Source organism: Megalobrama amblycephala, linkage group LG7 (genome assembly GCF_018812025.1).
Source record: "Megalobrama amblycephala isolate DHTTF-2021 linkage group LG7, ASM1881202v1, whole genome shotgun sequence".
NCBI lineage: Eukaryota > Metazoa > Chordata > Actinopteri > Cypriniformes > Xenocyprididae > Megalobrama > Megalobrama amblycephala.
This window is the reverse complement of record NC_063050.1, coordinates 41,458,750-41,483,672: the sequence shown is the minus strand read 5'-3', so window position 1 is coordinate 41,483,672 and position 24,923 is coordinate 41,458,750. Positions and strand designations below refer to the sequence as shown.

Genomic DNA, 24,923 nt, shown 5'->3' with positions numbered 1-24,923 from the left:
CAATTACAATACACCCCCCCCCCCCACATTCCTGTCCCACCCACTTTTTAAAACAAAGTTACGCCACTGTCTGTAACTATCAAGACTTTAAAGATCTTCATTTGTTCTTTATATCAATAGGGAATGTATCTGAATCCTTGCATGTGTGTATAGCTCTAATAGTGTGGCTTACAGATGGGCTCTGCTGATGTACAGATATAACTGATTGTAATTGTATTTAAAGGGGCCACTAGTATTGAGCAGTACTGTTTACGGAGGGACACATGGCGGCAGGTGGCCGTTATGAGTGGAAGAAGGCTGCAATTTGGCGTGGCGGTTCTTGACGACCGCCTGTATGTGGTTGGAGGACGAGATGGCCTCAAGACTCTCAACACAGTGGAATGTTACAACCCCCGCAGCAAGAGCTGGAGCGTCATGCCCCCCATGTCCACGCACAGACACGGCCTGGGTGAGGAATAACATTTGCATTTAGTGTCCTCATTGGTCTATTCATGGTCATTCGCTTGAATTATATGTTTTTTGATAGCTTGACACAATATTTAGGGCCCAAATTTTGTGTTTTCCCATTTATTTTTATTATTTTTATTTCATTTCGTTTAATTAGATTTTAATAATCAAAAAGGATTTCTGTTTAATTAAATTTATAGAACTTTTGACAATTTTATTTATTACAATTTTAAAAATACAATTCTTCTATAAAATGTTTTATTTTTTTCAGAAATTCTGTCCGTTTTAATTTTTCTTTTGTCTGGATTCTGTGTTTTGTGATATAATACAAATTTGTTATCAAAAATTGTGGTAATGAAATGAATGCCTAAAACTTTAGCAATTGAATTAATCTTTTAAAATGTTATCTACTGAAATTTGTACAGTTCCTTTCATTTTTGGGCAAGCAAAGTGCTGCACAACAGATGCAGCACAAATTTCTTTCAGTTAAACTGAACTTTTAGTTAGGCAGTTTGTATTGAAGATCTTTGAGTTTCACTGTGTATTTGACAATAGTTTTATCAGATGAAAGTTTGCTGGTGAAGTGACTTCCTGAGCATCTCTGGAGGTGAAATGTGAGATGGCAGACACTGAAAACACCACAGACATCACTCTTAAATATGTGCAAAGTAGAACAAGAAGACGCGTAGAACATGGAGAGTTCATTTTAAATAGCAGTCTTTTGTGGTTTAATATTCACAGACACTAGTCCATATCACTATTGGATTGAAGTCTGTAGCCCTACTTTTGATATATTCATACAAATTTGAACAAATTTCATGACATTCTGTGTTATACCATGTATTCTATTTTTGACTGGATTCTGCGATTCTGTCCATGTTTACCGCATAGTGGACCCTACACAATATTTTCAAGCATAGCACTTGAATGTTGCCTAAAAGACATATGAAAGCTTATGTACGATCTCTGATCATTTGTGTTTGTAGGTGTTGCAGTGTTAGAGGGCCCCATGTATGCAGTAGGAGGTCATGATGGTTGGAGTTATCTCAGCACGGTGGAACGTTGGGACCCTCAAGCTCGCCAGTGGAGCTTTGTTGCATCCATGGCAACACCTCGAAGCACTGTGGGAGTTGCAGTGTTAAACAGCAAGTAAGCATAGACGGCATAAAACCGTGCTTCTAATTGAACAGACTCCATGTATGCCATTAAAATTTTGACTATCAAAATTCTCATTCTCTGTCTCTCTTTTTAAGGCTGTATGCTGTGGGTGGCCGGGATGGAAGTTCATGTCTGAAATCAGTGGAGAGTTTCGATCCTCACACCAACAAATGGAGCAGCTGTGCTCCCATGTCTAAACGCAGAGGTGGTGTTGGCGTAGCGACATGGAATGGCTTTCTGTACGCTATCGGTGGACATGATGCCCCAGCCTCAAGCTTAGCATCTCGACTGTCAGACTGTGTCGAAAGGTAAAAGGGCTGAAATCAATAGGACAGAAATGGGGTCAATGTTCTTATAAACTGGCTATTGTCAACAAAAGAGAAGCTTTAAGGGCTCATTATGGTTTTCCGGCAAAATAAAAGCTTTATGGTATAATGTTATAGATATAAATAAAATATATTATAAACCAGAAATATTAATATTGTAATTTTACAGGTGTACTGTAAAATAAAAATAATTATTATTATCTTAATAATATTGATTTAATATATTATAATGTTTATATTTTTCTTACATTTATTTTACAGTGAAATATATCAATAGTAATTTATTATTTTTGTTATAATAATAATAATAATATAGTCATATGGATAACTCACAAGTCCATATCCATATCTTACAGTGAAATATTACAATAGTATTATTTATTGTTTTGTTTATTAGTTTTTAGTTATAACAATAATAACAATAATAATAATAGTCATTAAAAAATCCCTCAAAAAATGTAAACCACATTTTGAAATCACAATTTTTATTAGAAAAATTGCAAATTGTGCAGCCCTATAATATAGAGTTAAAAAAAATGGCGTGTTCTTCTCCCTATTAAAAAAAACCATATTCTTTGCACAATTATGGTTAGTCACAGACTTGAGACCTATTTTTGTCTCACAACCCACCAGTTGAGAAACTCTGCTGTAAACTTAACTCAATATTTTTGACAGTTTTGGTCCAAAGACAAGAAGTTTCTCATTCTTGTGTAGGTGGCAAATACCAGTATATATATCGCTACAAACAGTAATATGCTATGGTTAGGTCTCAAAGCCCAAGGTGAACATCAAGAAGACAATACAGCAGTCCCAGAACAAATGTGTTTACATCAAAGTGCTACAGATGAGTCCCTAAAGAGAAATTGACTCAATGAGCGCTGTACAAACTTAGGTAGTGCAGGTGAGTGTAGTGTATGCGATTTTACTTATTGTATAGTTGAAAGTCAGAGGATGTGCAAACTATGAAAAAGTATTCTGCAATTCACTGCCACATGTTCTATGTAGAGTTCTTATTTTTTTGTGTATCATTTAGATACCATTAAAGTGTCCTTTAAGTGTCATAAAAACAACCAGTTTAGCACAGCTTCATTCTCACCACTGTTTTGAGCATATAGAAAGACAGAAAAAGCATCTGTCTAAGCATTAGGTCAAACCTTCTAATGAATAATGTGGACATGTACTGCACCACTGGCATAGAACAAATCTTATGCTGCCTGGGTCCTACTTCGAGTATGGATGTCATAATTACGCTGTCAAAATCAATGCATAGAGTACTCAAATATGGTAAACCGAAGCTCAGCCGTACTTACTTGATGCGTGAGAACAAACATCATTGGTTCTTGTGTAAATTTGGTAAACGGAAGCTCAGATGTGCTGCCATGACACATTAGAATGAACCTCATTGGTTATCACAGGTAAAGCAATCATGCTTGAGTTTCCGTTTACCAAATTTGAGTGCTCTATGTACATTTGCTGATCAATTTGTATCGTCTCGGTGTATCGTCCAGATGGATCTAGCATTTTGGGAGCCTGAAACCACTATTTTTTTGAAAGCGGGTCCCAGAGTGGATAAATCTGTAAAAAACGACACCCTTGCAGCCGATCCGTATATTTTATGAAACGATGATGTCATCACCCCACGTCTCGACTCCTTGGCTGAGTCCGAAAACCTAGGTAGCTGTCTTGCTGCCTCGCTATCTTATAAGAGAATGACTTGTACGGCAGCATTTGTGCATGAAGGTACCTCACGAAATTGATTTCGGACAGACTTCTGAGGCAGCGTAACAGTTTAATGATCTACAGCAATATAGCGCGAGCTTTGGTGAGAACTAAACAAATATTTAATTACTACAGTATTAATTTCTCGATAGAAATTATATCAAAATTGAAATATGTTGATCAAAATCGTAATTTTTTCGTACACAACTGAGCAGCAAACGCAACTTTCGGACGCCATCTTTATTTTTCTAGCTCAACCGTCACAGAATGGAAAGCACAGGATTGTGGGATATCAAAGGCAGCTAAGGATACATCCATGCTTCCTTCAAAAATCGATCTGAGGAAGGTATCTCATGAGAGAGGAAGTGAAGCTAACATTGGATTCGGACGTGCCTTGATGCCTTACTACCTTGAAATGTGTCCTCGGAAGGCAGCATTTTCCAGTTTTCGGACGCAGCCCTTGACTTGCATGCTCCAAGTCTTCTTCTCCATTTTTAGTGTATCTCTGTGGCAGAATAACAGTGCCACATACTGGTCTGGCATGTATACTACATCGTTTTGATTTGGTTTCAGTGGTTTCGTGTGTACACAGATATTTCTTGATACTTTTTTAGAATGAGAAAAAAAAAATGCATAGGGAAAGCTCTGGGTTCATGTGGATGTGGCTTCATCATATAAAGAGATCCAGTCTCTTAGATTAAACCGCTCGATTCAAATGGATTCCTTTTTACAATCTCTTTATGAAAGTTTTGGGTGAATAGACTTTCAATGGAGGGACAGAAATACCTTCATTTGTGTGCCAGAGATGAAAGTCTTAAGATGAAGCCAAAGATAAAATAACATGAAGTGAGAGTAAATGATGACAGAATTTTCATTTTTTGGGTGAACTAACCCTTTATTACAGAATGTATTAACTACGATCCTACGTAAGCAATGGAACATCTTGCACTATGTATTATTATTATTATTATTGTAGTGTAGTTATTTGACACGCTCTAGTGATTGATCATGTTGCTTAAGTTGCATGTGCCAGCTTGTTATGTGTTAGAGTCTATTGATTTGGACAGCAGCAACTTCATGATGAGTGAAGCCCGTGTAGGACGTGCCAATTATTCCTTCATCACACTGTCTGAGCACCACATGACACCGGAGCTTGGGTTTTAATGAAAAATTTAGAGATTCCATTTGAACAGGAGCAGGTAAAATCCCACTTGTGATTTATGCATGACATTGTGAAGAAAGACTTTTTTATCCTTGTGAGTTTCCAAATAAATGAACAGATAAAAGCTTTTTTCCGAGAGAAGGAACAGCATGCTCCACAACATTTAGATTTTATGAGCCGCTTTGTGTTTTAAGCCCATTTAGTTAACGTCAGCCTACCAGAATGATTTTTCTGGGTGGTTAGTGGCCTCTGAGTGTGATTTCCTCTTGGTCATGTCTTGGAAACACTAAGAATGCATTTGGTCTTTAGTGTGACTGACTTGTGCTCATCATCTTCTCTCATCTGTCTGTCTCTTTGCCCCGTTGCATCTTTGTTTAAAAGAGCTGTCTGTCTGCCGAACACTTCCTGCACCCTGACTGCTCTCAGTTTCTGTCAGTCAAAGTTTACTTGACGGGACTTCTGACAGAAAGGAGACAGAACAGATGCTTGTTTCCTACCTGCATATCTTACACGTTTGTTTAGCTGCACAGTTTTTCTCATTAGAGATTTTTAATGTTTTTGAAAGTAGTCTCTTATGCTCGCCAAGTCCGCATTTATTGGGTCAAAATTATTCGGTGTGATGAAAATGACGCCACAACTGGGACACCAACAGGGTTTAGTTGTACAATTCAATTTGAAGATATCTGCACAGCTACAATTGATTTGTTATATTTAAATATATGATTTGAAATTGCAAGTCAGATATGGGTACTTTATTGACTTGACTATACTGTTGACAGAAAAGAGACAAAAGGAGGTATGGCAAGGTCTTGTGAAATATAAATCTAGTTAGTATTTGTAAATCAACATGGCTGATTTTCCCTGTCTATATAATTACTATTTTACCATTTCTTTCAGGTACGACCCGAAGACGGACATGTGGACAGCAGTAGCTCCCATGAGCCTCAGCAGAGACGCCGTGGGCGTGTGTCTTCTTGGGGACCGTCTATATGCTGTCGGTGGTTATGATGGGCAGGTGTACCTAAACACAGTGGAAGCCTACGATCCCCAAACCAATGAGTGGACACAGGTAAACACATACTGTCCATCTGCCTGACTTTCTTGTAATATCTGTACATTTACATCAATCTTCTCCTCCCTTCGTGTCGCACGTACAAGTAACAGCTCTGTTTTCTGTTACGGTTTGATTCTGCCTCATTCCTCCTGGCAATGTTTGTTTACGGTGCTGTTTGTTCATTATGTAAATGCAGGGCCTCCATCATTTTGACAGGAGCACAGCTCTTCTCTGCATCACAACGTCTGTTATTACCTCGCGCTATAGCAACCGCCTGATTTCTCCTGGGCTTCATTTCTCGTTATGTTTTAGGCGACATTTCCTTCGCCCACATGCCGAGAGTTCATATTGTTTCGTTTGTAGAAAAACAAGCCTCGGGATGTGTGTGGGTAACAGTGTATGTTTGCGTACAAGTGTGTGTGAGGAGGAGAGGGAGCAGTATGTGTGTTGACAGAGAGAAATTGACTCATCATTGAGAACATCAATCCCATAAATGCACCCCGAAGAGAACGTTTGTGAAGTCGAATCTATTCTCTCTAATTGGGATTTGTGTTTTTGTTCTAGGTGGCGCCGTTGTGCTTAGGTCGAGCCGGAGCTTGTGTCGTTGCCGTAAAGCTTTGAAATGCCTCCTGCTGTCAATCATCTCCATGGTGACCCTCCTACAGTACAAGCCTCCGGTGCTCTAGTAGTGTATCCAGACAGATCTGAGCTTCTGCTGACCACAGCAGAGAAAATCACACTTACTGACATACAGTTGAATACTCAACTGTGATCTTCCTTTATGCCTTCTAGTATGTTTTTATCTATTAAAAGCAGTTTATTTCATAGCTGTGCACATTCAGAGGTAGACTTCGTCATTAGCTGTCTCTGGTTAACAGGGTTTATTCGATTTAATGTCCATCCATTCGTCTGTCTATCTATGTATCCCTCCATATATAGGGTGTTTCCACACCATCAGAATGTAGGGCCCAACAAGAAGATTTTTTTCCCCTTTTTTACTTGCCCCTCCATTGTCCCCACCACAAAAAAGAATTATATACTGCATATATTCATAATGTAGCTATATATAATATATACACTATCATTCAAAAAAATAATAATTATTTGTTCTCTTTTATTCAGCAAAGATGCATTAAAGGGATAGTTCACCCAAAAATGAAAATTCTGTCATCATTTACGCACATTCAAGTTGTTCCAAACCTGTATGAATTTCTTTCTTCTGATGAACAGAAAAGAAGATATTTTGAAGAATGTGGGTAACCAAACAGTTGATGGTCACTATTTACTATAGAAACTGTGGAAGTCAACTTTCTGGTTACCAATTTTCATTTTTGGGTGCACTTTATATACCTTTATATTGACCAAAATAGACAGTAAAAACATTTATAATGTTATATATTTCTATTTCAAATTAACACTGTTCATTTGAACTTTATATTCATCTAAAAGTCCTGAAAAAAAAAGATGTTGGTTTCCACAAAAATATTAAGCAGCACAACTGCTTCCAACATTGATAATAATAAGAAATGTTTATTGAGCTGTAAATCAGCATATTGGAATGATTTCTGAAGGATGTGACACTGAAGACTGGAGTAATGATGCTGAAAATTTAAAATATATTACAAAAGAAAACAGTTATTTTACACTGCAAAATTGTTTCCAGTCCAAATATCTAAAAATTCTTAAATCAAGATGCATTTACTAGATGAGTAAAGTGGCATAAGATATTATGTCTTGCAAAATTATCTGCCAATGGATAAAGAAATAGAATCTTAATTCAAACAGAAACAAGATTATTTTTCTTACCCCAATGGCAGATAATTTTGCCTGTTTTAAGCAAAAACTCACTTAATTTTGAGCATTTTTTGCAGTTTAAATTGTAATTATACTTACAATTTTACTGTTTTTACTGTATTCTTGATCAAATCAATGCAGTCTTGGTGAGAATAAAAGACTTCCTTAATAAATATCTAAAGAAATTGTACTGACCCAAACATTTGAATGGAAAATTTTCAGCTAAATTATTACATCTAAATAAGGTTACTTTGGTGGCTTGTTTACATCAGCCATATTTAAAACTACCAATATTTAATACATCACAGAGAAGAAACAGAGTGGAAAGGATAAAGAATTATTAAGAGTCAATTAAAACATAGCTGTAATGTGCACAGCCAAATTTTCTCTGAAGAAATGGTCTGTCATCTAAGAATAGCCGGAGTGCATTAAAGTGTCTCTAGGGAAAAAAGAGTGCTGGAGAGAGAACCAGGCAAGGATTGTACTGTGTATGTATGTGTGTGTATTTCCTTCCGTCTATTCTAAAATCAAGCATTATTATTAATGTTTTAGCAGTGAAATCAAGGGTGACATCGATTAGATTTAGTTGTATTCACTAAGCATGCTGATTTTGTTTTACAGAATAGCAAGGTCAGAACAACAGTCCTGTGGCAGAAAAGAGATTTTGATCCAACGGTACTGATCATTGAGCAGCTTCTGCGGCCAAACTCATGTTAAATCTCGCAAATGTGTCTATATTAGACAGGCAAATACAATGGCGAGAGTGAGGAGAAAAGATAAGAGAGAGGAAGCTATGGATAGAAGGACCACAATTGGGAAGGAAGAGATGGAAATCGGGCTGCATGCTGAGAGTGGAAATCATTTTGACATTATCAGCCTATTGTAAGTGCGTACTTTTTCGATTTATATTTAATTTACCTGCCCAAACACAGTTAGAGCATATCAGCAATATTGCATGTGAATATGGTAATTATACCTACAAGGGAGGAACACAATCCTTCATTATACTGTGCCCTTATTCCCCAACTCGCTTCAAGCTCAGAGAAAGAACATCATAACAAGGTCTAATGCATATTCAGAACTCTGAATCATTCTTTCTATTTTTTGAATATAGAAACACATCCCAGTACTCAGCGGAGGAAGTTAACCACACAAACTGAGATTTCTGTAGCAGTTCCCCTGCTGAGTAAAGGAAAGCTTTAGAAAAAGATTAAAAAAGATCATTGTAAATAATGGTTATTGTGGGGGTTTTCCTTATGGCTTACACAGTGTTTTATTTATAATATTTCTATTTTTGCACAGTGATTCATCTCCACAATAACAGCTGGATTCTGGGTCACTGTCCATTAATGCAAATAAATTCTGCTGGGGGAGCAGAACAAAGGCAAAAAGACCAGATTAAGCATGATTTAGATTTACGTCCCAAAGTCCCACAAATACCTGGAATAATACATGCAAACAGTATTTTTGTCACTGTTTTTAGTAAAAATATCTGAACATTCTTACAAACTAACTTTATTTGAAAAGCAAAATTGTATCAAAAATTAGGGCTTGTTTTTCCAGAATGTATCTGGAATAAATATCATGGCTCTTACGCCAATGGCAGCTTTTTAAAGCTTAAATGAAGCAAAATATAGCGTTGTTTATGCATTAAACAATGAAAAACAATTTGCCAGTGGGTTTAGGAAAATAAACTTGGATTTGTTCTCTGTTGTGCTTCCCAAGTAAATTTATCTTGTTCAAAGGATGGTGTAAAACAAAAATATTGATTTAAGAAAATTATTTTTTGCAGTACACCCAGAGCATTTTCTTTGATGCTGAGATAAAATGTTTGTTTTTGTGTGTGTGTGTGTGTATGTGTGTGTGTGTGTGTGTGTGTGTGTGTGCTGTTAGATACAGAATCAGAAGCAAATTTAAAAGCAGAGTTTTAAACTAACTCTTTTGATCGCTTCAGTGCACCCGTTTGTTTTGCACGGCTCCAGCATTTTCAGGGTATCTGTTCCTGTCTGGTCATTTTTTCCTCTTTTTTCCTCTCCTTTTCAGTCAGGTGTGTGTGTGTGTGTGTGTGTGTGTGTGTGTGTGGCACACTTTTAAACCCCATACTGAGTACAAAGTGCAGCTTGAGAAGTTTTGGTATTTTGCTCTAGTTTTCTAAATCCCAGGATCCATTTCAGTGTTCAGAGAAACAGAATAAAATGAGGGAACAGTTGAGATCAGAGATCACCACATATCATTTGCGATAGGATTTTCACGTTAGATTCTCTTTATTCGGTCGATATTAAACTATAACAATGTTGGTGCTGTAATGTCTTATTTCTACATCATACTGTTGTTTTTATATTTTTTCATTAAGCTGTAATATATATACATTTTTTGTCATTCTTGTGCAGCTATGAGATTTTATGCGATATGAGATGAGTACATGCAAGACTTCCAAAGGAAGGGTTATATTGGTTTCATTTGTAGGGGGCGAAGAGTCGGTCAGAGTTATTTATATTTCATTGCACATTTCAAAAGTGTCATGGTCCCTTTATATGTATTCTGTTATTGACAGGTCATCATATATTAAAATATTATCTTGTAGCATAATCATATTCAGCCAAAGCAGAGCCTTTGTGAGGTTTAGTAGTTTTTTTTTTGTTTTTTTGTTTTTTGAAGATTTTAAAAGAATCAAGTCACCAGAGCAGGTGTTTGATTGGTTGATCACAGATGTACTTCATTTGCATTGGATACTATATATATTGGGAACGTATATCATAAGAAGATACCATAAAAACAATCACATGTACAGTGTACAATAGCGCACAAACTTATTCTATATAATGTTAAATTAAATCTTATGGAAAATGTAAACAGTTTATAAAAAAACAAATGGTGCCGTTTCATTCCGTTGTGAGAGAATTCCTTTGATTTCATTGTAATTACCTCTGGCTAAACACCCCTCCCCCCCACACACACACACATATATGATTAGAATATTTATATATTCATGAGGCTGCATTACATGTGATTGTGCAACATTCTCACTGAATACACTACTGTTTTTTGTATTTGTCATCTTATGCATCTTAAATACTGGGAGCTGTATCAGTGAAAAGAGTGACTGACCTCACGAGGAAATCTCACTTAATGTTATGCATATTGTTGCATATTGTTATGTATATGTTGTAGTCTTGATCATGGATGCATCTCTCACTTGTGCAGAGCTTGCTACCTGTATAATGATGGGAGGCACACAATTTTTTATTGTAATATGAAATATGCTGTCTACGCAATTGTTTTTCTTATACATTTCACACTTAAGTGTATTGTTTGATTTATGAATATTTTTGGTTATTAAACTGTAAAAGAATGTCTTTATGGCTTGCGTTTGTGCTTTAGTGTGCAGCAGGTCTGCTGGGACAATGGCTCAACGGCTCATTAATTTTAACTGTTATTCAGGTGCAGAAGACCTAAATTAGGCCTGACATGGAGAGGTCGGCAGCTTCACCATTGGGTCTGACAAACATCTGACCATGCTGCTCCAGAGGTCATGCCCTCATGCATCACTCCATGACCAAAAAAAAGAAAGGAGTTAAAGGGATAGTTCACCCCAAAATGTAAATTATTCCCTGATTTACTCACCCTCAAGCTTTCCTAGGCATATATGACTTTATTCTTTCGGACGAACACAATCAGAGATATAGTAGCAAGTCATGTCATTGTGTAGAACCTCATGGCATTGTGTACAACGTCGCGGGAGTTAACGCTTTTTGGACGTACGTTGAATGCGTATGGCTGTCACACCGGAAGCTTGTTATTTTACTTTAAATAAGGATACTTGTCTTATACAAATGCATCGATTTGCTTCAGAAGGCCTTTATTATTAATGGAGTCGTATGGATTCATTTTTTTATGGATGGATGCCTTTTTTTCGTCTTCAGAATTTGGGCAGCCATTCACAACCATTATAAACCTTGGAGGACTAAGGATATTTTTAAATATCTCCGATTCGTCTGAAAGAAGATGGGACAGCTTGAGGATGAATAAATCATGGAATAATTTTCATTTTTATGTGAACTATCCCTTTAAAGCTGGGTCAATGCCGCAGCTAAAGTTCATTTAATTCATCCCTCATTGTCTTCAGTCCAGTCATTGTTTTTAAGGTGGACTTAAAGGGATAGTTCACCCTAAAATTCTGTCTACTATTATTATCCACGCATATTATTTATTCTTTCTCATTATCTCATTATTGGGCAGATCAAACTAACAGAAAAGAGTGGAGGAGAAAGCCTATAATAGGGCCTGTTACCTATTATCATATTTATGTTTCAGGAAACGATAATTGGGCTGTAATGTTATTTTTGATAATTTGCTTGTAAATCAGATAGACTCATGTTATGAGTTAAGGGACATCGTCTGAAACAGTGTAATATCAAGATTTAATTGGGGTATGTGTCTTATTAAAATTTATTTAGAATACACACCCAGTTCACTGTCAAATGTATACATTTGAAATTTTACAGGGTCTTATGCTGCCCCCTAGTGGTCTGTGAACAGGACATAACAGTTTTTAAAAAATTGTTTGCAGACCAAAAGTGGTACATGAGGCCCACTCAGTTAAACCATTCACTCACATACCTAATCTTCAGACCAAGTCTGCAAAACACCAAGTACATGATTAGGTTTATACTCAGTTTACAATTATTGTAAAGCAAACTTTTGCAAAACGCTAAACGCAGTTCTCTACAGATCATTCAAAACTAACAGCTCGTGTTTCATTTGGAAAATGCTGCCATTTAAATTTCTCACTTATTTAGTGATTACCTACACCCAATGATCATGTGTGAAAACACTTACAGCATACCTAATTTGTTCACTTAGAAATCAAAAATGAAGGTTTTGAGAAAATTTCACCCTTGCAATTCTGTTTATTTTGTAAATGTATACTGAATATGCAAACAAGTTAAGTCACCTTTATTTCTATAGTGCTTTACACAGTGCAGATTGTTTGGCATGTATATGGCTAATCATTTGATTTTTGTGTTTGTGTGTAGAGTTACTATGCAAAAACACCATATTTGGAAGAGTTCAAATAGTTTTGGATAATTTTTTTTTGCTTGAGATGTGTGACATTTTGTGTGTTTAGAGTTTAGAGAATTGTGTGCAAGCAAAAAACATATTTAAATCGGTTCATGTGAGTACAGTGGTTCAATATTAATATTATAAAGCAACAAGAATATTTTTGGAGCGCCAAAAAACAAACAAAATAACGACTTATTTAGTGATATCCGATTTCAAAACACTGCTTCAGGAAGATTCGGAGCACAAATGAATCAGTGTATCGAATAATGATTCAGATCGCGTGTCAAACTGCCAATGGCTGAAATCACGTGACTTTGGCGCTCCGAACAGCAGATTCGATTCACTGATTAATTTGTGCTCCGAATCTTCCTGAAGCAGTGTTTTGAAATCGGATATCACTAAATAAGTCGTTATTTATTTATTTTTTTTGGCGCTCCAAAAATATTCTCGTCGCTTTATAATATTAATATTGAACCACTGTACTCACATGAACCGATTTAAATATGTTTTTAGTACCTTTATGAATCTTGAGAGAGGACGTGTCATTGCTCCCTATGGAGGCCTCACGGAGCCATCGGATTTCAACTAAAATATCTTCATTTGAGTTCTGAAGATTAACGAAGGTCTTACGGGTGAGTAATAAATGACAGAATTTTCATTTTTGGGTGAACTGTTCGCCCAAAAATTAAAATTATGTCATTAATGACTCACCCTCATGTCGTTCCACACCCGTAAGACCTCCATTCATCTTCGGAACACAGTTTAAGATATTTTAGATTTAGTCCGACAGCTTTCTGTCCCTCCATTGAAAGTGTAGGTAACGTTACGTTGCACTGTCCATGTCCAGAAAGGTAATAAAAACATCATCAAAGTAGTCCATGTGACATCAGTGGGTTAGTTAGAAGTTTTTGAAGCATCTAAAATACATTTTGGTCCAAAAATAACAAAAAATACGACTTTATTCAGCATTGTCTTCTCTTCCGGGTCTGTGTATAGCCACATTGATGCTGCTGCTTCTTCTTCTACGGCGGTTGGCATCCAGCTTATTGGTGCATTACCGCCCCCTTCTGCTCCGGACTGTGACGCGATTAGGACATCCGCGACGCGCACACCTACGCACCATTTTAAAAAATATAGCAATACCAAAATACAAACAATGTAGAATAGCTTGAATACAGCATGCGTCTCCCTCAGACTGTAAACGAAGCTCGGGCGCACTACATAACACGTCATCAGCGTCACTATCCGGAGCAGAAGGGGGCGGTAATGCACCAATAAGCTGGATGCCAACCGCCATAGAAGAAGAAGAAGAAGAAGCAGCGTCACTGTGGAAGAGAAGGCAATGCTGAATAAAGTCGTATTTTTTGTTATTTTTGGACCAAAATGTATTTTCGATGCTTCAAAAACTTCTAACTAACCCACTGATGTCACATGGACTACTTTGATGATGTTTTTATTACCTTTCTGGACATGGACAGTCTACCGTACCTGCACTTTCAATGGAGGGACAGAAAGCTCTCGGACTAAATCTAAAATATCTTAAACTGTGTTCTGAAGATGAACGGAGGTCTTACGGGTTTGGAACGACATGAGGGTGAGTCATTAATGACATAATTTTCATTTTTGAGTGAACTAACCCTTTAAGTGGAAGGAAATCCTAAAAAACTAGAACTTAATTTTTATGGGATCACAAAGGGCTTTATTTATGTTGTGAGATGCATAAATGCACAACAAATCTTGTCACAAGAGGAGCACAGAGGGCTGAGTGACAGTAGTTTTAAAGGGGGTCAAAAATTCTCTTCCAAATCCTTACAGGATTCGGGGTCTTTTTTTGAGTATGGGCCTAAGTGACGTAAACGGGGGCGGAATTCATTGTAAGGGCGCTTCTCCCAGAAGGGCACGTGCGCGCACACACATGTCGACCTGGGGTGCGTTACCCAAAGCGAACTATGGACGTAAGTTCCGTCATTACCAATAGAGTTCAATGGGACTTACGACCACGGTTCACCAATGATGCTTTCGGGAAACGCACCCCAGAGCGAGAGAGCAAAAGCACGCCCATCAATGTACGTTAGGCTTTACGGAAGTTGTCGGCAGCGCTGCACAGGTCACAGGACTTCAGGAAATCAACAATGTCACCAAAGAAGTGTGTTTTTGGTTGTGAGGGAAAGATAACTTGCTTCCTAAAGAACCCAGCGTTAAGTGGAGTTGAGAGATTTGGGCTCTCGTATTACATTGATGCGCTCTCGATATTTGTCATTAAAATAACCATAGAGACTGATAATTACAATCACTTTTTTATTGGTTAAAATGAATGGAGAATATCTCGTGTTTTTCCGTGGCTGCTCGAGCCCTCAGGATCGGCGCTTATGTTTTCTTAAACAAGGCCCAGTTCTACACTGGATTTACAGATCGTTTGAAACTAAAAGATGGAACGGTCACAGCGGTAACGATCCCGATCATGAGTCAGAACCGCAGGTGGTGAGTAAAACTGCATCAAATGTCTGTTTTGTTGGCAATAGGTGCCTAAGAGCATATAATGTAAACAACATGAACGTAGTGAATTCATAAATTCATTATTCATCATTCATATGCTATATTCATTATAGTGATTAAAAAGTTATCCATGGATAATGCGAGGGTGTATTGTGTGTTTAAATACATATGTTTAGCTGACCAATGATAGCATGAGATTGGCAGAAACTGCGTGTGAAACCCCCCCTTTAACTTAGCCAAGTGTGTGTTCAGCAGTGGCGGCTGGTGCAAAAAATATTTGGGGGGGGGTGCAAATTTTTTTTTAGAAATACAGGAATGAATAGGCTAATTGTTAAATAACCATTTAACAAGTGATATAATAATGTATCTATCTAAAACATGGAAAATTCAGTATTTAAAGCATGCCATAGGGCTGAGATCTAAAAAAAAAAAAATATCTGTATTTAATTAAAAAATTTTTTATTTAAGATCCTGCTCAATATTGTCCTAGAAACAATATTCATATTGAAGGCTATAAAAACAAACATGAATGTAACTGTGTAGTAGGGTTGTCACGATACCATAAAAATGTCTTACGATACTATACCAGCTGAAGTATCACGATACCAAGTAGTATCGCGATACCATGCAGTATACAAAATGAACCAAACTTTCATAAATACATGAAAACAGACCAGATTTTTCTCTGAATACTTCATTAATGAGAATGAATAACAGGCTTTTATTACCAATCAAATGAATCATTGTAAACAAAATTCATCTTAGCACTGCACAGAAGCTGTATGAACTGACATTACGATGTAGCATTTATGCATTTACAATTCAATTACAATTGCATGAATAATGTTATGATATTAATGTTTCAAATATAAAAATCTGAATATAGAAATAAAAATGTTGGTGGGAAAAAAAATGATAGAATAGACCTACTTTTAGATGGTAAAAAATTATAGAATAGGCCTACTTTTAGATGGGAGACTAAAGTCGCCAGTAGGTGGCAGCAAGTGTTAATGATTAAGTCAATGAATCATTCAACCGATTCTTTCAAAACGGCTGATTCATTCAGGAACGAAGCAAATTACTGTCTTAATGAATGGATTAGTGAGTCAGTGACTCACCCAATTTGTTCAAAAACAGATTCATTTAGAAACGAAACAAAAACAGCGCTCTTGCTCGTGTCACGAACTATCAGGAGCATTTTTGCCAGCCTATCTTGAAATATCTAACCCTGACTGGAGAGCAGTATGTATATTAAAACATATAATACATTTATAATTATAAAATCACGATTGATATGATTGATAAGAACCGAGTGCAAACCCGCTATAGTTTATTGATGAATGGAATTGCATTTGTCTGAATCGTGTTCGCAAAGATGTTTCTAGAAACAAACGATTTAATCTTTTCCAGAAGTGGTCAAATGAGCAACGGAAAAACTGTGAGAATTCATTCTTATATAAAGATTTTATGACGTTAATTAAGTGAATTTCAGACCCCCCAGATAAAATGCACTGCGAATAACAACGTGCAAGTGCAACTTTATCTCATTGCAAAATTAACTGAAGCATCAGGAAACAATAAGGCGTTAATCCTACAGAGCATTTACTACACAGGGCACAGCAGACAGTCAACGGCAGTCTCTTGTAATGTTTTTGCAGGCACGCATGTTCAATTGAAGTGTACCTGCCGCACATACAACATTCCTTACAGTACTGACGATACTACCGTTTAAAAAATACAATGGCATCGCCAGTATTTTGAAGCTTTAGTATCGCGATACTACCGTAGTACCGGTACACCGTGCAACCCTACTGTGTAGTATATGCTATAAATTATGTGCAAAGAAGGGGTCAAATCACATTAGGCCTAGGCTACATTCTAAAATTGTACATTTACAATCTAAAAACAAAATGTTTTTTGAAGCAGAAGTTAAATACACTAAACTAAAAATGAAAATAAATAAAAACAAAAGAACAGACTAATAATTATTATTATTTTGATTACCCTACAATAGTCACTTTACACAGTTACTGCTATCGTACAAATATACTTAGTTGTAGGTTCGAAATTCTACATATGACATAATTATGTTAGCCAAAAAAACAAAAAACAAATTTTCAACAAATATTTTGAGCAAAATGTATTTTACTCAGATTGAACTCCGTCTGTTCGGCACGCGGCGGCGCTCGTTCACGGAAGTTTGTGCTTGCTGAAGGCTCGTCTACGCCTGACTGCAAAATGGAAATATTTTCTCGACTTTCTAACTTTTACAGATGGAGAATATGTCTGTGAAATGTAAATTATGCACTGAGGAAATTATTAAATGTCACTTCAGCTTAAAAAAAAAAAATAATAAAGGTATGTTTGTTTCCACCAATCGCTGCACAAGTTAAGGTTATGTATGATGACGAAAGCACGTTAGTGCGAGCCCTCCCGGAACCCATGAGATTGCATTGCAGCAATCTTTATTTTTGTATTGTCAAAACAAAGGTGCAGACTTTTATTTCATTCAGGAGTCTCATGCTTGTGAAGCAGATGTAACTTTTTGGAGAAGTCAGTGGGGGAATGATGTTTGATTCTCATTTGGTACTAACAAATCTGCAGGGGTAGTTATATTAAAAGGTAAATTCAAAGGACGCAACAGATACTGAAGGAAGATGGATAATTCTACATGTTAGTATTGATCTTTCACAATTTATTATAGTAAATGTTTATGCCACAAATAATAAGCAGAAGAATAATCTTTTGTTTTTAACAATTGAGAGTAGAATCAACCAATTGTGTTCTAAATTTCCTTATGCAATGATTATTTGGTTTGGGGACTTTAATACTGTTATGGACGAAGAAATAGACCGATGGCCTCCTAAAAGCAATGAAAAAACATGTGAATTAAAAAATATATGTGCAAGATTGGATCTTTTGGATATCTGGAGATATACTTACCCACACCAAAGAATGTACACTTGGAGCATTTGATGATTTGACTAAACAATCTCGTATTGATTTTCGGATAATTTCTGCAAATAGTGTAGATGATGTTGAATTAGTGAAAATTGAATCATCAGTATTAACATATCATAAGGCTATAATGATTAAAATGAACAAAGATGCTGTAAGTCTAGCTTGTCCTAAAACAAATTATTGGAAATTAATTAAAAACTTGTTAGAGAATGAATGGTTTAAAATTAAAGCCACTGAAATTATCGGAAAATATTGGAAACGGGCATGTATCTTCAATAAATTTGGTCACAATTGGGAATTAATGAAATTTGAAATACGAAGCGTAGCTATAGGTATAGGGAAAAAAATAGCTAAAGTAAAAAAAGAAAAAGAAAATAAATTAATTGAAGAAATAATGGAATGATCTGGTAAGCAAATTTTAACAAATGAAGAAATTAAACAATTGGCCTCCTTGCAATTACAATTAGACACAATTTATATAGACAAAGCTAGAGGTGCCTTTATAAGGAGTAGACAGAAGTGGATGGAACAAGGTGAGAAAAATACAAAATATTTTTTCAAAATCGTAATAGGGAATTATCTTCTATACGTAAACTCATGATTAATAAAATGTAAAACTCTGTACACTTCAGATTCTCATGATGATAGAGAAACAGATTTATTTTTGAATAATATTTCTGACATAACAAAGAAAATAGATGAAGAATTTAAATTATTTTGTGACAAAGATATTAGTCTAAAAGAGGAATTGAAAAATTGTATTGTAGGCTTGAAAAATAATAAGTCTCCAGGGAGCGATGGGCTTACCAGTGAATTCTATAAGATATTCAGTGGTCAGTTATCTCCTTTTTTAGCAGTCATGTTAAAAGAATCCATTGAATTCGGGGAATTACCTGCGACTCTCAAACAAGGACTTATTACAGTTATTCCTAAGCCGAATAAGGATAAAGTTTACATTGACTACTGGAGACCAATTACCCTTCTGAATAATGATGCTAAACTTTTTGCTCTAGTTTTTGCAAAAAGATTAAAAAAAGGTCTAGAAGAGATCATTGATGAAGAACAGTCAGGGTTTATGACTGGGAGACATATCAGTAATAATATCAGATTAATTTTAGATATGATTGAATATAATTGCTACATACCAACTGATTCTTTTATGTTATTCATAGACTTTTACAAAGCATTTGATACCGTGAGTCATGAGTTTATGTTCAAATGTATTCAACATTTTGGTTTTGGAGATTACTTCCAAAAAGCTGTTTGAACTATTTACAATGGATGTAATAGTTCAGTCAAATTATTAATGGGTACAAGTGGTAGATTTAAGATTGATCGAGGTAGCCCTTTGTCTCCATTTTTGTTTTTATTAGTTACACAAATTATGACTATACATATCAAAAAAGCAGAGTTCGGAGGTATAAGAGTATTTGAAAGAGTATTTAAATTGTGTCAATTGGCTGATGATACTACTATTTTTCTTAAAAATGATTCAGAAATAATAAAAGCAATTAATTGCATTAAAGAGTTTTCCTCAGTATCAGGTCTTAAAATTAATATAAATAAATTAGTGCTGTTTCCACTTAAAGAATGTAACTTAAAAGAATTACATGGTATTCCTATTAAACATACAATCACATATTTAGGAGTTATTATACATAAAGATGAGCGTGAACGCAGTGTGCTCAATTTCAAGCCAATAATTGACAAAACAAAGGCAAGACTGAATATTTGGCTTCAAAGAGATTTATCCCTGAATGGTAGGGTCTTACTATCCAAAGCAGAAGGGATATCAAGATCTGTTTATGTGTCTTTAGCTTTAGATATGCCATCTAATGTATGTAAAGAATTAGACAAAATGTTATTTAATTTTTTATGGAAAAATAGACACCATTATTTGAGAAAAGAAATTCTATGTAAACCAAAGAGCAAAGGTGGATTATCTGTGCTTAGTTTTGAAACTTTAAACAATACATTCAAGATTAATTGGTTTATTAAATTCATGAAAGAAAAGGATAGTATGTGGTATACATTTCCAAAACATGTGTTTGATATGGTGGGCGGCATAGATCTTCTTTTAAGATGTGATTTTAAAATTGAAAAACTGCCAGTCAAATTAAATTTCACAAACAAGCTTTATTGGCCTGGATGCTGGTGTTTAAGCACAATTTTTCCCCAAATAAATACATTATTTGGAATAATAGGTGCATTCAATATAAAAATAAATCTCTCTTCTATAATAGTTGGTATGAAAATAATATTGTATTAGTTAGACAACTCTTAAATTCAAATGGTAATTTATTATCTTTTAGTGAATTCTTGGAAAAATTTGGGTTTCCACTGTAACGCCAAAAGAGTATGCTGTTGTATTTGATGCCAACCTCAACAAGTTATACATTTTGTAAGAGCTTGTGGAACTGATTCTTCTGAGGCAATATTTGTTAAAGGCAGCATGTTTATAGGAGATATTGATATTTTGAAACATAGGTGTACAAATAAATATTAGGAATATTGTAACTGGTGAAACAGCTACTCATAAAAGCTTGTTGTGGACCAATGTATTTAGGAATATAAACTGGAAAATTTTTTAATTTTATTGTACAACTGTTTATTATTTTGGGAAAATTTCATATACACAAGAAGAAATGGTCAGGATCCAAGCCAAATTTTATAAATTTTCTTCAGGAGACAAAAGACTACTGCACCAGTTTGGAGAACATTATAAATAAAAAAGCAAGGAAGACTTGTCATATTTTTAAAGTATATTCAGTTTTTTGATGAATACATCAATGGTTTGTACACTCTGGCATGTTTTTTCTGTGCATTAATATGTACATTTCTGTTTATTATTGTATATTTCTGGTTAATAAAAAAAAAAAAAAGAAAAAAAAAAGAGATTGCATTGCAGCGCCTGCAGTTTGAAAAAAAAGTTCTTTGAATGGAAGTCTATGAGAGCAGTCGGGGCAAATCTCCACCAGACTGAAATGCCCAAAAAGAGGCGGTACTCCACAGAGCGTGACTCGACGCTGATTGGACTATATATAGAGGCAGAACAAACAGCCTAGAAGTGACAGCTAGCGTAACTCTGTGGTTGAATGTGATTGAAAAATCCGTCCCTTTCTCACTTTGGTGGTGCGTCGCCCTATTGCTCTAATGAAGAAACCGCCCCTGGTGTTCAGTCACATGAAAATTTTGGTGTTACAAAATATATTATTGTGCCACCAATTAAAATACTTTTCAGGGTAAATTGTTAAACTCATTTATATAAGTTGATGGTTAGTTCGCCCAGAAATTTAAATTCTTAAATCGTTAATTACACACCCTCATGTCGTTCCAAACCCGTAAGACCTTTGTTCATCTTCAGAACACAAATTAAGATATTTTTGATGAAATCCTAGAGCTGTCTGACTCCATAGACAGCAATTTAACCACCACTTTTTAAAGTCCATAAAGGTACTAAATAGTTAAAGTAGTCAACGTAACTACAGTGGTTCAACCTTAGCGACTAGAAGAATACTTTTTGTGCAAAAAAACAAAACAAAAATAATGACTTTATTCAACAATATCTTCTCTTTTGTGTCATTCTCGTAGGCTGTTTACGTTCAGGGCTTCCATGTTCTACATCAGATTGCCAACTCATTATTGGCCGGCTCCTGCATTAGCATCACACGCATACATTGTGCTGCTCACATGAATAGCGTTGGCCAATATTGAGCCCACGTTCTGACATCTTGACTGCCACGTCATCAAGCTCTGTCAAAGGATGCCTCAATTTGAAGGATCCTTGGAAGGCAGTCTTCATTTCACATCCTTTATTCAGCTCATTTTCACATCTTTAAATCGCCCACAAACCTTTGCACACATTCCTATTCACAAAAAAGAACTGACGCAAAACGAGTCTGCAGTGAGCTTGTCTGAGTTCATTTTGAAATGTAACACAAATATAATGTCTTTGGAAATAAAGGCATACATGTTATCTTTTGTTTTGGTGTAAATCAATCACTTAACACTAAACTGACAATAATGTAAGCCACAGGGAGACCACAGATGGTTGTCATTCATGTGTTGCATTAATAGAAAGCCAGTTAATATAAACATTTTTTCCAGCAAGATGGCGCCGCGCATGGCAGCCACAGTGCTTAGCTCTTCAGTGTTTGTACTGTTTTTGTTAGTTTTTCCTGTTTTTTGTTTTTCAACACCATCAGTTTTACCAGGGATGAACTGCTGAACATTCGGCAGTACACACCACAAAATCTTTTACCGGATTTCGATTATTCAGACGTTTTGTTGAATGTTGTAGTCGGCGGAGCGGCAGCGCTGTTTAAGGCCCTTTCACACAGGACGCGGTATGCGCTGCGCTGCGCTATGAAACCCATTTGTTTCAATGGCTTGCGCCGCGCGAGAACTGCGTCGACCAAAGCGCAGACGCAGCGGAGCGCAGCTTGCGCGCACGCCGCGGTCAAAGTTCAAAATAGTTCAACTTTTGCCGCTGCGCTCTGTGATGATTACCCGCGCGACCAATAGCAACGGGGCATCCAAACAATCGGAAAGCAAAATGGATGAACAGCTAAGTATTTACTGTGTTGGAATTTCCAGAGCTATACAATACAAGTTTGCTGGTCGTATATTGACATCGGGAGAAAAGCAGTTTCATGGAGACATGACAGACATTGTCAAGAGCTGCTTTCTTTCTTCTTACAAGCAGGGCTATTGCTATTGCTCACTTCTTAGCACGGCCCGGGACATATACTTTACTGCTGACCGAAAGGTGGAACAACAATCAAGTGACTATGTATAAAACTCCCGCTACATGTTTGGAAAATTCCGCCTACTGTGCTCTGGCCAGCGCAGCGCAAATCGCTTTGTATCTGAAGGGCTGCGCTGAACCCAGCGGCGAGCGCAGCGCATGCCGCATCCTGTGTGAAAGCGCCTAGACGCTTAGACGCTTCAGGACGCGCAGACGGGGAAAGCGCGCCGGCGCCCTCGTGAAGCTCAGACAGCGCGAATTAAGAACGCCGCTGCCTAGCATCCATCTGGCGAATCTCCGCTCTCTGCCCAACAAAACGGATGAACTCCTTCTGCTCTCCCGGACAAATAAGGATTTCTCGAACTCGGCTGCTCTGTGCTTCATGGAAACCTGGCTGAACGACGCCATTCCGGACAGCGTGTTAAGTCTGCCGGGCTTTCAGCTGTTTAGGTCAGATCGCGACGCAGAATCAACTGGGAAATCACGCGGGACGTGCTTTTACATCAATGAAAGGTGGTGTTCAGATGTAACGGTGTTAAAGAAGATGTGCTGTCCCGATCTTGAAACACTCTTCATTAACTGCAAGCCGTTCTATTCGCCGCGGGAGTTTTGCTCGTTCATTCTGGTGAGCGTCTACATTCCTCCGCAAGCGCACGTGAGCTCGGTTCTGCAGATACTCGCTGATATGATCACAGAGAGCGAGCAACAACACCCGGACTCTGTTCTAATCATTCTCGGGGACTTTAATAAAGCGGTTCTCTCACGTGAACTTCCAAAATACAGACAGCATGTTACTTTCCCCACCAGAGACAGTAATACACTGGATCATTGTTACACAGCAATAAAGGATGCATATCACTCTGTCCCACGGGCAGCTTTGGGGCTCTCTGATCACTGTTTAGTTCATCTCATACCGACCTACAGGCAGAAACTGAAATCAGCTAAACCAGTAGCAAGGTCTGTAAAGAGATGGACCACCGAAACAGAGCGGGTTTTACAAGCCTGTTTCGAATGGACTGATTGGAGTGTTTTTGAAGCTGCTGCCACCAATCTGGATGAGCTCACAGAGACTGTAACTGCATATATCAGTTTCTGTGAGGATTTGTGCATTCCTACAAAGACTCATTTAACTTACAACAATGACAAACCCTGGTTCACTGCAAAACTCAGCCAGCTCCGTCAGGCCAAAGAAGATGCTTGCAGAAAAGGGGACAGAGTCTTGTACAAACAGGCCAAATACACACTGGAAAAGGAGATCAGAGTGGCAAAGAGGAATTATTCTGATAAGCTTCAAAATCAGTTCTCTTCTAATGACACAGCTTCAGTGTGGAAAGGTCTGAAAGTTATCACCAACTACAAGACACCATCCCCCAGCTCTGGAGAATCAACAACTGGCAGACGATCTGAACGAGTTTTATTGCAGGTTTGAAAAATCACCATTCACACCTCCAACAACCCCCCTCTCCCCCACACCTGCAATTCAGTTCAGTGAAGATGATGTGCGCCAAGTCTTCAGAAAGAACAAGAGAAGAAAGGCACCAGGCCCAGACAGTGTTTCACCAGCCTGTCTGAAAACCTGCGCTGACCAGCTGGCCCCCATCTTCACACAGATCTTCAACAGATCACTGGAGCTGTGTGAAGTCTCCTCATGCTTCAAACGCTCCACCATCATCCCCGTCCCAAAGAAACCCAAAATTACTGGACTAAATGACTACAGACCTGTGGCTCTAACGTCTGTGGTCATGAAATCATTTGAAAGACTGGTTCTGGCTTATCTGAAGGACATCACTGGACCCTTACTGGACCCCCTGCAGTTTGCTTACCAAGCAAACAGGTCTGTGGATGATTCAGTCAATATGGGACTGCATTATGTTCTCCAGCATCTGGACAGACCAGGGACTTATGTGAGGATCCTGTTTGTGGACTTCAGCTCTGCTTTTAACACCATCATCCCATCACTCCTCCAGCCCAAACTAACTCAGCTCTCCGTGCCCA

General features: G+C 37.1%; 1 protein-coding gene and 1 long non-coding RNA gene across 4 annotated transcripts in view; both read left to right on the top strand.

Annotated features, from left to right (window-relative positions):
• The window catches only part of klhl5 (kelch-like family member 5), a 76,019-nt gene extending 69,313 nt beyond the window's left edge, over positions 1 to 6,706 (top strand). For all 3 annotated transcript variants that reach the window (XM_048197491.1, XM_048197492.1, XM_048197490.1), the window contains 5 exons: positions 224 to 448; positions 1,434 to 1,596; positions 1,701 to 1,913; positions 5,710 to 5,881; positions 6,431 to 6,706. In XM_048197491.1, the coding sequence (XP_048053448.1) occupies positions 224 to 448; positions 1,434 to 1,596; positions 1,701 to 1,913; positions 5,710 to 5,881; positions 6,431 to 6,487 (830 nt within the window). In that variant the 3' untranslated portion in view covers positions 6,488 to 6,706. The remainder of the gene's footprint in view (positions 1 to 223; positions 449 to 1,433; positions 1,597 to 1,700; positions 1,914 to 5,709; positions 5,882 to 6,430) is intronic.
• A 738-nt stretch (positions 6,707 to 7,444) lies between these two features.
• Positions 7,445 to 11,016, top strand: LOC125272566. Its single transcript, XR_007185886.1, has 2 exons — positions 7,445 to 8,542; positions 8,775 to 11,016. It is a non-coding gene; the product is annotated as an uncharacterized LOC125272566 (long non-coding RNA).
• Positions 11,017 to 24,923: the final 13,907 nt, after the last annotated feature.